Genomic DNA, 15,004 nt, shown 5'->3' with positions numbered 1-15,004 from the left:
ATTTCAAATTGTCTCCCCACAGGTATGGCGGCAGCTGGCACACACTACGGTGTTCTGGTGTCCTCACCTGGCTGACTCCCCACTCCCCGTTCCTCCATCCCCAGAGATCTGCCTTGGGACTGGTCCATAAAGCTGTTAGGCCTGCAGAGGCAACTCAGGATTCCTGCAGAAGGAAACCATCCACAACATGGGTTTGTTCCTGGAGCACTAGCAAATTAGGGTCATGGGTCTGATAGCTGGAGGGGTGCACTGCAAATCATTCTTTCCCTAACTATCCCTTAGCTTTCCTCAGGAATCCCTTGCCTCAAACTTTTGCCCACCAATGTCAGATGATCAGGCTCCCACAGATAGGTCAGAGAAACCTCAGGCAGATCTTGAAAAAGGGCATTCAACGTTAAGATCTGTATCTATTCTGAGGACTCGCCGATTATGAAAATGAAAGCAACTAGCTTTGCCACTTTGGTTCTAAATGGTGTTCTGCCTTTGTATATGGGCCTCTGTTCTCAAGGCTTCAAGGCTTCTGAGCAGAAGCAGACATTACTGACAAAGGAAGTGGCTTTGCTTCCAAATACCCAATTCTGTTCAGTTTTCTAAATGACTAACAGGAAACCCAGCCTGCATACCACTCTGCTCAAGTCTGATGGCTTCTCTCTGATCCTCCTTCGTTTCTTACCAGTGTAAGATCAGGTCATCTTGCCCACCCCAGGGTCCTCAACTTTTGAGTGGGGGACAGAAAAGGCAGAAAAACTTGAGGAATATATAGGATACCATATAAGTAAAAATCACTGATATCATAGCCTGCCCTATCTTGCTCACAAGACAGACAAGTGGAAAAAGGTTACCCATGACTCCTCAGCCAGACCAGCTTCCCATGGAGAAGGAAGCTCTCACACCCTGGAGAATACTGACACATTCCTCCTGGAAGCTGGGACCTCTTCCTGTATCAAAATATTATACCCAGGAGCCATGGTAGCAATTGCTTTACTTCCAAGCCCACCAAGACTAAAGTGCTTATGGTCAAGGATCAAAGGTGTGTTCCCAAGTACTGGGGTCATCAAGGACTCCAATAAGGACTCTTATATTGGGCACACTAGCTTACTAAGTGGCCAGAATATTTATTTTGAGGCAGATGGGACTTCAGATAACTCTGAAAATCTAACCCACTGGTCAGCTACCCATTCTACCCAATGATATTAAAGTGATTAGCTCATTAAGAATGAACACAGGTTTGAGGCCAGCTTCAGCAACTTAGAGAGGTCCTGTTTCAAAATAAAAAATAAAATAAGACTAGGGGTGTGGCTCAGAGGCAGAATGTCCCTAGTGAACATTCAATCTCCAGTACTAAAGTAAATAAACAATTATAACCCAAATCAGGAGAAATAGGGTAAAAATAAACACAGTTGTTAAAGTACTATAGTTCAGATAAACAACCAAGGTGAGGTCTCTGTGTTTTGTGCAATGTTAGAAAATAAACACAATGCATGCCTTTACTTATAGGTGAGGAGACGGAGGCGCAGAGAGATGGGTAAATGATTATGTACTAGATAGAAAGATAATCCAGAATTCGAACCACTGTACACACTGCTTTCCAAGAAAATAGTAGATGTTGGTTGAGTGCCTATTATATGCCAAACACATGCTCCATGTTTTTTTCCAAGAGATATTCAAGGAGACACCTACTGTGTGCCAACTACTGTCCTTGGCACTGGGGCTACCATGGTAGGAAAAAAACAGAAAAGACCAACACAATCTTTGGCAATTACCTGCATCAACTCATTTAATCATCATAGTAAACCTTCAATTATCCTCTGCATGACATGTAAGAGTCCCAAAGAGAAGTGAGGGAACTTTTCCAAGACCACACAACTAAAAAGCAGTTAAAACATGGATTCACACTCAGAACAGAGTCCACAGTCTTTGCTTCCCTGACCAGCCTATTGCCGATGTCATACTTTATTCTATATACCATAAAATCATGTATGTCTTGACTTTCTCTCCAGCCTCAGCAGTGGTAGAGGCTGAGCCCATCGTTTTGACTACTGAATTCCCACCTGGCCCCCAGCTGAAATGTGATCAATATTTACTGAGCTTTTTGTAAGTACTTGTTGGGCTGAAGGGATGTGAATGAACATGAAGGACAGGTATGCCCCTTTTTCTGACTACACTCTTTCTTGAATTTCTTTAGACTGCCTCAAGAGATGCTGACCCAGCATGACTGCCAATTTTAATGGCAGCCATCAAGGGCCCTGTGGTCCTTCAAGATGGATCTATATCTCATCTGGGACCCTGCCATCTGCTAACATGTTTGAAAACAGAAGCTTCAGCCAATATCAAGTGTTAATAGAGTTTAGGCAAGTGGCAGTATAAGAGCAAAAACAATAGCAGAGAAAGAAAATGGAATTTCCTGAAGCTCACTTCTCTAACCCCTGAGCTGGGCTTTGGAGAATCTCCACTCCAGGGGGAAATAGAATTCACCAGCAGCTCCACTTCGGATTCAAGTGCAATGTGCACACTGAAATACATAAGCAGTGTGGACAAGGCTAAACCACTCTGGACAAGGCTGCAGGGGATCTCAGCATCAAAGCAACATCTCCAGGTTGCATCTGGAGAACCCAAGGGCAAGCCATCAGCCAATGACGCAGGAGATTCTCAGCTGCGGGGATAAAAGAGAGTGAGGAGGAGTCCCTTCACCAGCCAGGAGAGCACAGGGGGATCACCAGCGGAACTAGCCTCCACTGAACACTTCCTACATACCAGACACTGTTCCAAAGTCATTACACACAGCCACCAATTTGGTCATCTCCACAATTCATCTCTATTTTACAGACAAGCTTACTGAGGTAGCAAAAGATGGAGAGAGAGCACAGCCCGGGTGCCACAGCGAGGGAGGAGCAGAGCTAGAGTCCACGGCAGGTGCCGGGTATCCTCCACCATGCACCTCCTGTCACTCTCTAATGGAGATGGATTTGGCACCTGCACCATGCTAGAAGCTTCATGCCCCTTATTAGATGGTGATAACAATTTTCTGGGCTGCATAGTATTGTGCTGTTCTTCGTGAGCAGAGTGACATGCACAGCCAACAGGAGGGGTGTTAGAGTTCCAGTGAATTCTCTAAACCAGTGATTCTCAAGGGTTATTTTTGCACCCTCATTTTGCTGGGTCAGGTGAAGAGGTGATAGGTGCTACCGGCAGCTGGTGGAGAGAGGCTGGAGATGGCACTTAACCCCTTGCCATGGTTTAGATATGGTCTGATGTGTCTCTAGGTGTTGATATGCTGCAGGCCTGGTCCCAGGGTGGCTGTATTAAGGCCTGGTGGGACCTTTAAGAGGCAGGGCCTAGTGGGAGGTGATTAGGTCACTGGGAGTACTACATCCGGAAAGAATTAATGTAGTTCTCACAAGCTCCAGCTTGTTCTCCAGAGAGTGAGTTGTTATGAAAAAAAAAAAAAAAAAGGCAAAAGCAAGCCGACCCTTCCTGAGTCTCTGACTTCCTTTCTGGATGTGATGGCTCTAACCTCACCCTTGCCATTGTGGTGCCATGAAACCCTATCCAGAGGCTGAACAGATGAGGCCATATAACCTGAGACATTCAGCCTCCAAACCTGAGCTAAACAAACCTCTTTTCTTTATAAGTATCTAGCTCCAGGTATATTGTTACAGCAACAAAATACCAGGACACCATCCTACAATGTACAGGACAGCCCAGTATCAAAGAAACCTCTGATTCTCAGCATCAAGAGTGCCAAGGCTGAAGAGTTCCACTCTAAAACATCAGGCCAGACTCTGATTCCCAGCACTCCCACAGACACAGGCATGTGTATATATGCTCACACTCTTAACCAAGCCTACACACACACACACACACACACACACACACACACACACACACTATAGAGTTGGAAGAGGGGTGTTAGGATGAAATCACCAGATCAGCCTACTCCCTATATAGAGAGAGTCTCCAGCAGCCTGCGGGGGCCCTGCAGGTTAGGAAAGTGGGGAGATGGTGCTGGCTGTCTTGCAGCTTCTGTGAAATCTAGCTGAAGAGACAAAACAAACATACAAGGAACAAAGAGCCATCTTGAAAGTAAAGTGTCAAGTGGAAAAGAGGAAAAGAAAGGCCCCCGTAACAGAAGCGAGACTGCAGGGAGGGAGGGCAGAAGGCCCAGGGAGAGACTGCAGCAGCCCCGAGGGGTGCGAAGGGGTCGGAGGATGGGAGAAGGGGAGTGAGCAGGTGTGACAGACAGCAGGGTGTGGACTGGTGGGCTTGGCACAGTGGCAAGTGCAGGAGCTCTGCATCTGGACACCAGTTCAGGAACACTATCTATTGCTGACACCCTCACACAGGACCCAGCCTTCCAGCAAAAAGGGGAGCGAGTTGGGGAGATGAAGGTAAGATCAGGCAACTCCATGTACCTGAACCTTATGAGACCCCCAGAAACTAAAATCCTCCAGCTTCCAGCCTCCCCAGCCCACGCATCCATTCCCTGTCCACCTGCTCATCCAAGTACCCACCCAACCACTACTAAGGCGGTGCCTGCCAGGCTGGATGCTGTACTAGAAGAGCAAGGGGGCTCAGTGTTGCTATCTTTGAGCTTATGTTCTATGGAGGACCCCAAGATACACCCATACAAGACTGCAATGGATTACAAAGGGGGTGATGCAGGAGTCATCATATCAAGCAAGGGTGCACCTGCTCTGCCTGTGGAAGGGGAACACAAATAGTAGTAATGGTGCTCTCTGCTGCCTCACACAGAAAGCCAGATTACTGCTGGACTGCAAGCCTCCTTAAGGCAGGGGCTCTGGGCCCTGATACCTAGCTCGGGGTGATCACACAGAGGAAGCTTATCAAGCTTAGTTGATCTCAATAAATTATAAAATTATTTTCTAACTCTAGGCAGCTCCTAGCTCTAGATATTTATACCCCTGGCAGAATGCCTTGGCTAGTCTTTTGTGTCAGTTTACAAAATAGTTACTGAGCATATTTTACCAGGGACTTTAACTGACCTTCATGAATGGGAGTTCATGGAATCATAATACAAGCTGCCCACATTCATATTTTCATGGGAAGATGGGCTCATGGCTTCTATTGGACTCTCAAGGGGACCCACTGTTACTATATCAATTAGTTGCTCTGACCTCTCACATCCCTGCTATTGCTTTGGAGCTGAATGGACTCAAAGTTAATCCCAATAGAGCTCTAGACACAGACAATGAATTCCCTAGTCTAGTGGAGAAGCTAGCAGATATTTACATAACTAAAAGACAAGGTCTGAATGTGTTCCCCCAAAAGTTTCTGTGCAGAAAACTTAATCCCTAAATATATATATGTTAATAGCATCTGGAGGTGGAGCCCTTGGGAGGCCATTAGTATTAGATGAGGTCAGGAAGGTGGGGCCTCCATGATGACATCAGGAGCTTTAAAGAAGGAGAAAGACCTGAACTAGCTCTGTCGCCTGCTCAGGTCTCTCCATGTGAGGCCTGCCGCCATCTTAGGATGCAGCAGGGAGGCCCCCACCAGAAGCTGGGCAGTGCTCACCAGTGATCCTGAACTTTCCAACCTCTAAAAACAACAGCCAAATTTAATAAACTTCTGTCGGGCTAGGGGGTATGCACCTATGATCCCACTACTTGGGAGGCTAAGACAGGAGGATCACAGGTTCAAGGCTAGCCTTTGCAACTTAGCAAGACCCTGAGCAAATTAGCAAGACTCTGCTTCAAACTGAAAAAAATAAAAATAAAAAGGCTCAGGTACCAAAAAATTAATAAACTTCTATTCCTCATTATTTTCTCAATCTGTGGCATTTAGTTATAATATCAGAAAATGGACCAAGGCATAATGTAAATAGTAGCAAGTTAAATAAAGTAGAAGGGATAAGATATGATCAAAATAAGCCCAGGCCAGGTTGCATTCCCATGAGACTGTGAATGCTTATGCACCTCAATTTCCTCATCTGTGAAGTAAAGATAAAAGCACCCACCTCCCAGGGTAGTTGTGAGGGCTAAACACAAGAACACAAGTCCTTTTAAGCCAGGCGTGGTGGCACATGCTTGTAATCCCAGCATTCGGGAGGCTGAGACAGGAGCATCACGGTTCTCAGCCAGCCTCAGCTACTTATGTAGGCCCTTTGCAACTCAATGAGACCCTATTTCAAAATAAAGAATAAAAAATAGGGCTGGGGATGTAGTTTGGAGGTAAAATGTCCCTGGGTTCCATCCCCAGTATCAAAAAAAAAAAAAAAGTACCATGCTATAAAAGCTGAAGGTGGTGATACTGTTGATGGAAACATTGGTGACCACTGAGATCCAGGGTTTTAATTAGAGAAATCTGATACATAGTTTCATTCTCCCAGCTGTCCATGTCACACGCTTGGGGTCACCCAGGACTCCTGTCTACCTCTCATACCAATATCCAATCCATTAGAAAATCCCATTTGCTCCACCTACAACACAGCTGTCCAATCTGGGCTCATCTCTGTTACCTCCACTGCCACCTTCCTGCCATCTCTTATTTAGGTTGCTGTGGCAGCTGTCTAACTGGCCTCTCAGCTACCATGCTTAATTCCCCTTTATTATCCACAGTAAAACTGCTAGAATAGTTCTTTTAAAATGAGACAGATGGTTCTATAATTCTGCCCCAAATCCTGCAATACTTCCTTTCCATATGATGCCTACTGCTCCATAGTTGCCCCTTACAGAATCTACTTCCTACTCTTCTGCCCCCCTGTTCACCCTAATCTGACCACACTAACCTCTGCCCAAGAGGCTTCCTTCTCAGGATCTTTGCATTAGCTACTCTTTTTACCTAGAATGTTCTTTCTCAGACAACTGCCCATTGCCACTGCTATCCAGGCAAGCACAAAACCCCACTTTATAGGCAAACCTTCAGGATTTAGCTGGCACCAGAGGCAACCCTTTGCTGCAACCAAACATGCCATTGGCAGTGTCCTGGGCTGGACATTGCATCACATAATCCAGCCCAGCAAACACCTGCTGAGCATCCGCTCTCTTCAGACCCTGCGCTGCCCTGCGTCTCCTTCCACCATTTTAGTCCAGGCTTTGATCCAAGAGACACCATGTTGTCAGAGGAAACCTAAGTCCTCTGAAGTGAAGAGTAGAGAGAGGTCTGGGCAAGGATCCACGTGGACGGTCACATTTCCCTCCTGCCCCCTTTCCTGTTACTGCAGATTTAAACCAGTGCAGAGGCCTACAATGTCCTGCTTGGGACATAGGGACAAAAGATGATTTTCTCCAAGGAGAACAAAAGACTAAGTAAACTTAAGCAGTTCACCAACTCAGCCTGACTGCTTTTCAATTCACACCAATTACAGGCAGCGAGAAGCAGAGAGAAAGTGCCTAGTAAAGGGAACATGTGTGGTGCTCCCCAGGTTCCTCTGGAGTTGAGTGGTAATAAGTATCATCCTCCCCCATTTGCACAATATATGCTATGGCACACAGACCGTGGCGCCATGTGCAATTGACTATTAAAGACCTGTAAGCTGAAAAACAACAACAATAAACCCAAAGGTCCAGAAATTAGCAGAACAGTAAGTTGACTACATTTCCTGTCTCAAATATATGGTCTCCGGAGGAAGCAGAGCTTAGAAAATACAATCTGTCATCAAAGCTCATGCAAACACATGGTTTGGGAGCGCAACATGGTTGGGGGCAAGACAGCACCTGAATTATGAAGCTATTATATACTTAGGCATTAGGATAATCTCCTTACATGGACTCAGTCGGCCAGCCCAGTGGGCATTCCTAAACAATTCTGAGATGCTGAAGCATCAGCAAGTAGGACCAGGCACCTTAAAATTGGTGGTAGAAAGAAATTGGACTTTTGATCCATGTGTTTTTGTTACACCAGACCCATTTGAGGTCCAAAGATAGAGTTGGCCTGTATTGTAAATATACATGTATTCAGATCCCTCCAAGCATTCCCTTTAGAATTCTTTTACCATGCTCCTCAGAGGCCTTCTCATATCATCCAATTTAAAACTACTCCCTACAATATTCTGTCTTTCAGTAGCACATACCACAATTTGTAATTGTATGCTTATTGATTGAGCCACAAAATTCCTTTTTGTTTTCCCTGTGAGAGTATATACTCCAAAGGGGCAGGGATCATATTAGCCTAGTTCTAGTCATCTTAGGGACTAACACAATGCCCAGCACATGGGAAATGTCCAATAATTATACAGGAAATAAACAAAGAATGACCAACTGGTTGAACAAGTGTGTTTGTATGTGAAGGATGCTCTCCACCCCTTCCCCTTAGCTGTTGCCTTTGGCGATAAGAGCAATACAAGTAGTCCCTCTGGAGTGGAACTTTGCCCCAGGTGTTTGGAATATGTGCCCTCCTGGAGGCCTGGCTGCCCATATTCCCTGGATTTCAGGGTGATTCTTCTGACCCTTGAAATGTAAAACTTGACTCTCCCCTCACTCATGTACCATACACCTTTTTTTTTTTTTTTTTTTTTTTTTTTTGGTGGTGGTATTGGGGATGGAACCCTTCTACCTCCGGGCTACACTCCCACACCTATTTTATATTTTTATTTGGAAACAGGGTCTCTTAAGCCAGTGAGGGGCTTTGAACCTGTGTGATCCTCCTGTCTCTGCCTCCCAAGCTCAGGGATTACAAGCCTGCGCCACCACGCCCAGGCCACACACCTTTTAATTGAATTAGTCTGAGTGAATTTTGTCCCTAATTACCAGAGCCTGTGCTACAATAGAGGCCTCGAGCACACACTGCCACTCCAGATGTCTCAGTATTAGCCCATTCAACCTCTGCAACCAGTTCCTGGGCTGCAATAGCATTACTACATCCATGAAGCAGGGATAGAAGTAGATTCTTTCACGTCTGCAAACCAATGTGAAAAAGACCCTTCTCTGCTTCTGTAGACCTTGCTACGATTTTCCTGGCTCCAAAAAGGACAGTACTAATCCCAAGTAGCTGAGAATAAGACCTTATTTGGAGATAGAGTCTTTACAGAGATGATCAAGTAAAATAGTGGCCATTAGCCTGGGCCCTGATCCAATAGGAGTTGGAAGGTGTCCTTATTGAAAAAGGAAATCTGGAGACAGACTGACACAGGGAGAGTGCCAGGTGCAGAAGGACACGGGGATAGAGCAATACCTGCCCAAGTCAAGGAACACCAGTGACTGCCAGAAAACCACCAGGAGCCAGGAGAGAAATGTAGAACAGATTAATCCTTACAACCCTCGAAGGAAACCACAAATACTCCCCAAACACCACACACAGGTACAAAGCTACAACTGAAAACAGTTTGTATGGAGCACAGGCTTCTGAGGGGAAGGGAATCAAGACACGCCACTCCAGTGGAATGATCATTTTGTGCTGCAGGCAAATGAGAATCAATAGATGCATTAAGAAGCCTTCCTGAGCCTTCTTTTATCTGACTAAAACCAGGAACAACTGGAAATAATATTAGCCATAAATCCTCTCTCCCAGGCAACTTTAATAGTCATGAATAAGTCAGAAAGTTGCCTCCAAAATGCATCTGTCCATATAAGGTGTACCTTCCATTTGTTTCCCCCTATATTTCTCTTTCCACAGTAGGTTGTCCCTAGAAGCCTAGAACATGTTTCCTTTGTCCTGTCACTTCTCAAAAAGTTTACTGTCCCTTTGCCAAGATGCTACACGCAAGCCTGAGTTTCAAACTAAACCTTTAAATGACTCATCTCTGGATACTCCCCTGTGTAAGCGTAGCATGGTGAACATGCTAATAAACTTCCATTTGTTTCTCTGTTGTTAATCTATCCTTTGTTATTTCCATTCACAGGGCTTCATCCAGACAATCTCAGGTAGAGGTAAGAAATGTTTTTCCTCCCTAGGAGCATAACTGAGGACCCATGAAAACTTGCCTGGCAGGCCTAGCTCTAGAGCAAACACATCCTTTTCTACCCTAACCCTCTACCTGAATACTCCTGCCTTGAAGCCCTCTTTTAGAGTCCCTAGATACCATGCCAGAAGAAAGAGATGATCTATTATGGACTTAATTGTGTCTCCCTAAAAATCTTATGTTGAAGTCCTAATCTCTGGTACCTTAGAATATATAACCATATTTTTATAGAAGTGCTTTAGAGAGGTGAATGAATTAAAATGAGCTTTTGGGGGTAAGGTCCTGATCCAATATTATTTTTAAGAAGACCAGGGACACCAAGGACAGGCCTGCATAGAGGGACTGAAGACCATGTGAAGAGTCAGCAATACAGCCCCGTGCAAACCAAGCAGAGGCTACAAGTGAAGCGCTGAAAAAATTAATTTCTGTTGTGTGAGTTAACCAGTCTGTGACATTTTGTTATAGCAGTCCTAGAAAACAAAGACATCAGTATACATGTTCCCTGCTTTGGGAATGGAATTCCTAATTTTTTTAGCTGGTTGCATGGCTGCCTTTGTTGTGGACTACATTTCCCAGCATCCCTTGCAGGTCAGTTTGGTCATGTGAGTAAGTTTTAGCCAATCAAGTAGAAGAGGAAATGTCAAGTTTGTCTTCAGGTAAGTCCTTAAAGGAGAAATTAGGCTTTTCTTGTTCCCTCCATATTTCTTGCTGGCTGGAAAATGAACCTGATGGGTGAAGCTTATGCAGTCAGCAAGGTTCAAGAGGCAGAAGTCACATGCAGAGGAAGCGGTGCAAGGGATGGAAGGAGCTGCCCCACCACCTCCTCATGGGTTATTTCTGAGCTTTCCTCCTGAGAGAAAAATGAACTGGTATCTGGGTCAATCCACTATTTTGGAGGTTTTCTTTCACCTGTAGTCATAACACTCAGTCCTAAATTATACTGTTATTTCTCCACTTTCTCCTTTTCTGTACTCCCTTCTCTCCTGGGAGGAACAAGTTCTCAGCACTGAACTGAGTCTTTGCTGAGAGCATTAAAATAGTAAAGGCAAAAAGCAGTGTGAATTAGAAGTGGGCTCTGACCAGATCGCTTATTCAGGCAGCCAATAGACAGTTAACATCATTACCCTCTTTACCTTCTCATCTAATGTGCAATTCCTGTGCTCTCCCAACTCATTACACCTACTTCTTACAGGTGATACCACTGCTCAAAACTCCCAGGATTCACAAGAGTCTGCACTTGGCTTGGCACTCAGAGCTCTTCATAATTGGGCTAGAATATCTACCTCTCCTATGTTCTTTTTCTCTCCAAACCTCTACTTAAACCAATTCAGGCTACTTCTCACTTGACACACATGATATACACACTCCTGCTTTCTGCCTTTACCTGTAAGCCCATTTGAAGGCCACTTACCTCACACTAGGTGAACTCTGGGCGTGTGTTTCCTCATCTCAAAAATGGGAATAATAATATACTGCCTCACACGGATGTTCCAAAGTCAAAGATTCTGCATGAGAATGGAGTTTTCCAAACATCCAAGTACTACATGCTTACAAGGAATGAATGTCTTGAAGTGGCATTGAGCACAAACTTCAATGTCTCTCTTTGTGTTCTACCAACTGCTAGTTTAGTCCTTTGAATTCAGTCCGCCATTCTCATTGGACCAAGCATACTACTAAGTGTGTGACATGCATTACCTCTGTCCTCACCAAGACCTCAAGGGACCTGGGTTTCAGACGAGCAAACAGGCCTGGGCCTGAACTCGGATCTGACTTCAGAGCCCAAGCTTCTAACCTCACACATGATTCCTTTAGGCAGAGGCTGTGTTCTTTCTTACTTTGTAAGCACATTGCCCTGTCTTTGACATCCTCAATAGACTCCTACTGCAGGTCTTCTCTGAAACACATGATCACATGTCAAGGCTGCAGCAGAAAGGAAAAATCCTGGCCAGGGACTGACATAAGAGTCAGACAGCAAGATAACTGAGAAAGCAAGTGATTCTGCCCCAGAGAGCCCCATAAAACAGTGCTGTAGACACCAGCAGCCCTCACCAGTGAAGCCACAGGAAGGATGGACAAAAGCCACTTGTTCTGGAAAGGAAACCAAATGGGAACGCACTCCGAGACGGTCTAGACATCCTGACCCCTCACACAACTCTAGCTTTCTATCTTTATTTCTATCTGGTCAGAGCCCACTATCTCAAATGATCCTAAAAGCATGCTTTGACGTAGGTAGGTATTAATACCTGAGCTTGCAGTGATAAAATTGGAGCACAGATCTATCTGTAAATCGTGACTGGGGTTGGAGCAAGAAGCTGGCCTCCTTCCTCTCAGGCCACTTGCTGTTTCTTCTTGACAGATGGCCCTCTTCCCCATATCATCAAGCCTAAGCCTAGCCTGGCCCTCCTTCCCACCCACCCAGGGCCTGCAGATGAGGCTTGGAGATTACAGTCATTAAGTCTGTCATTTACCTGCAGGGATAGGTAGTCTCTTTGGTGTATAGGTAGCTACCAGGTGCTTTCACGCTCCCTACAGGGTCACGGGTCTTCTAACCCCCATATTTTCTTAAGGAGGCATGGAAAATAAATACCAGCCATACCACCTGATCAAGAAGCAGCTGAGACATAACAGAGTCCAGAACCTCCCAATCTACACTAGTGGGACAGCCAGTGTCAGGGAGGATAATAACCTTCCTCCATCCCTTAGCCCTATTCCATTCTGCGATTGCATGCTGTCACTGGGGTCAAAAAGGACAGAGTCTAAAAACAATAACTGACAAGTGAGGATTACTTGGCACAATCATTATCATAGGAGCTTTGTGCAGATGAAGTCATTTAGTGATTCTACACGTACCCCAAAAAGCAGGTGCTAATATTGACCTCATTATGTGGGCCAGGGAACCAAGGAATGGAGGGAGTGATTAATTTTCTCCAGGTGACAGGGCTTGGAAGTGTGGAAGCTGGAATCCAAGCTTAGGCAGCCTGGCCCCAGAGTCTAGGACTCCACCCCACAGCCCAGGAGCCATACAACCCAGGTGTTGACTGCAGCTCTCAGAGCAATAGAGGGAACCAGTAATATTACCCTCAGACTCCCCCATTAAGCGCCCCAGACTGAATACTGTGCCCTGCCTGCCAGTTCCTTAGCCTGGCATTTACAGGCCTCCCCAGTGTGGCTTCAGGTTACTCTGGGCTCAATCATTTCCTTCATCTTACCTTTCCTGGATATGTGCTGAGATCAGTTCCACGTGGGTCTCCCGTGGACGCACTGTCCCCTCCACCTACACGACCCATCCCATTCACCAGGCTCTGCACACCCTTGCGTAGGTTATCAGCCCGATACCCCCAGCTGGAAGGACCAAAACTGGAGAAACTCAGAAGTTCAAAAGGGTCTCTCCTGACTCAAGTTCAAACTCCCCACTTTATAGACCAAGCAGCTGAGTCCCCCAGAGGCTCTGGATTATTGTGTGTTGTCAGGGTGGTGGCCACAGTGCCAGTGCTCAGCATGGGACCAGAGAAGTCTGAGCTGCCCCAGGGAAGGGTTTCTCAAACACGAGCCTAGCAGACCCCTGCATCAGACCCCTGCATCTGGTCACTGTTGGCACTTGGGTTGTCTAGTGCCTCACCTGCTGGATCTTCCTCTCTGGGGTGGTGTTTGCTGTCACCCTGTGTGGCAGTTTTTAAATTCACACGTAAGTGTATGAGGATTGCATCACCCATGCCACTTAGGAGGAGCGAGTACCTGCACCTCCCTTCCCCCAGCCACCACTTCCGCCCTCAGCCTGAGGCGGAGGCCTCTGGGAGTTTAGATGGCTGTAGCCGATAAAGCTGGCTTCTTGGTCATCCCCAGATCACTGGAAAGGAGGCTTTCTCCCCAGATGCCCTGGATTGTGGGAAGGATCCTTCCCTCCAGCCCCACACCCCAAACTTGCACAGGCTTTGATGTCAATTCTGGGCCATCTAGCCCTGGAGGAAGAGGAGGGGAAGCAGGTAGATGGATGGAGCCTTCAACAGGGGTGGAAGGAGACACGCTGGACCCGGGCAAGGCAAGTCTCCAGATGGTGTGACGGAGCTCACGGCTCATGGTTTAGAAGGCCGAGCCTGGGCTAACGGGCCAGGGACCACGCACTCAGCTGCACAGCATCTCCAAAAGCACAGTGCTCAGGATAAAAGGCAGCTCCAGGCACGAGGAAAGAGAGGTCCTCAGACTGGCCCTGCCTGCCTGGCAGGGTGCCCACCTCCCTCCCAGACCCAGGCCTCCCCCTCGCTCCCGCGCCCTCCAGCAGGCTGAAGGAGCCACTGCACCCAGGCCCCCAGGGTGGCCTTGCCCCTCGCCTGTGGCACAGGCCCAGCAGCATCTTCCCACATGGGGCTCTCCGGCCACCTGCCCGTCTCCCAGCTGTGGCCAGCACCTAAACCTACCCACGCCTTGCCGCTCCTTGTCGGTTTTGCGCCAGGCGGTCATGGCTGGGCCGGGACCTTCAGGGCCTCTTGTCCTGGCCTCTTGGGGAAGCCAGCCTGGGGTGGCTGGGTGCTGCAGGGCCCCACTTCCTTCCTCTTCTCTGACTTTCAGGGACCGCCCTCGCCTCGCCTAGCCTCCCCAGGCTCCCGCTCTCTCTTCCCCACTCTCCCTGGGCTGCTGCGCCCTCACTAGTGGCTAGAAGGCTTGTAGCCACCCCAGCCGCAAAACCTGAGGGCTGCCTGCAATTTGTTTTTCTCCAGGCAAATAGGCAGAAGCCAGGCAGGAACCTGGGGCCATTCAGGCCACCAGAAAGGCAGAGAAGCGCCCTGGTTTCTGAGGTAGTGACTGAATGGAATTGAATATTTAAGTCAGATTTGGCTAGAAATCACAAGCATTGCTGTCGATATGAGGAAACACAGACACATGTCCATAGAAGGTGACGTAGCCCAGGTCTGGAGCCCTTGGGCTCTGTCCTCCCATCTCTGCCTGGGAAGCCCTCCGCAGCCCAGCTGGTGTCACTCTAGTACCTGCTAACTCATCCCTTCTGATTCAGAAGGGTGGCCCCCTTCCCCATGTGCCCCCGACTCCTGGAGATGGTGTGCCTGGGCCCGGGTGTTGGATGCCTGCCTGCAGGTTGCCCCAGCACATCTGTATGTCAGCTGCAGCTGCTGCCAGGCTATCTGCTTGAGT

General features: G+C 47.2%; 1 protein-coding gene across 1 annotated transcript in view; it reads right to left on the bottom strand.

The window, feature by feature from the left end:
* Nucleotides 1-14,317, bottom strand: part of DOCK2 (dedicator of cytokinesis 2) — a gene marked incomplete at both ends in the record, with an annotated part of 443,452 nt that extends 429,135 nt beyond the window's left edge. The window contains one exon of the mRNA XM_080699131.1: nt 14,275-14,317. Within this exon, the coding sequence (XP_080555257.1) occupies nt 14,275-14,317 (43 nt within the window). The remainder of the gene's footprint in view (nt 1-14,274) is intronic.
* Between the last annotated feature and the right edge of the window lie 687 nt (nt 14,318-15,004).

The sequence above is a fragment of the Muscardinus avellanarius genome, assembly GCF_963383645.1.
Source record: "Muscardinus avellanarius genome assembly, chromosome: 7".
Lineage (NCBI taxonomy): Eukaryota > Metazoa > Chordata > Mammalia > Rodentia > Gliridae > Muscardinus > Muscardinus avellanarius.
Note: the sequence above shows the minus strand (reverse complement) of the source record. Positions and strands in the feature narration are given on the sequence as shown.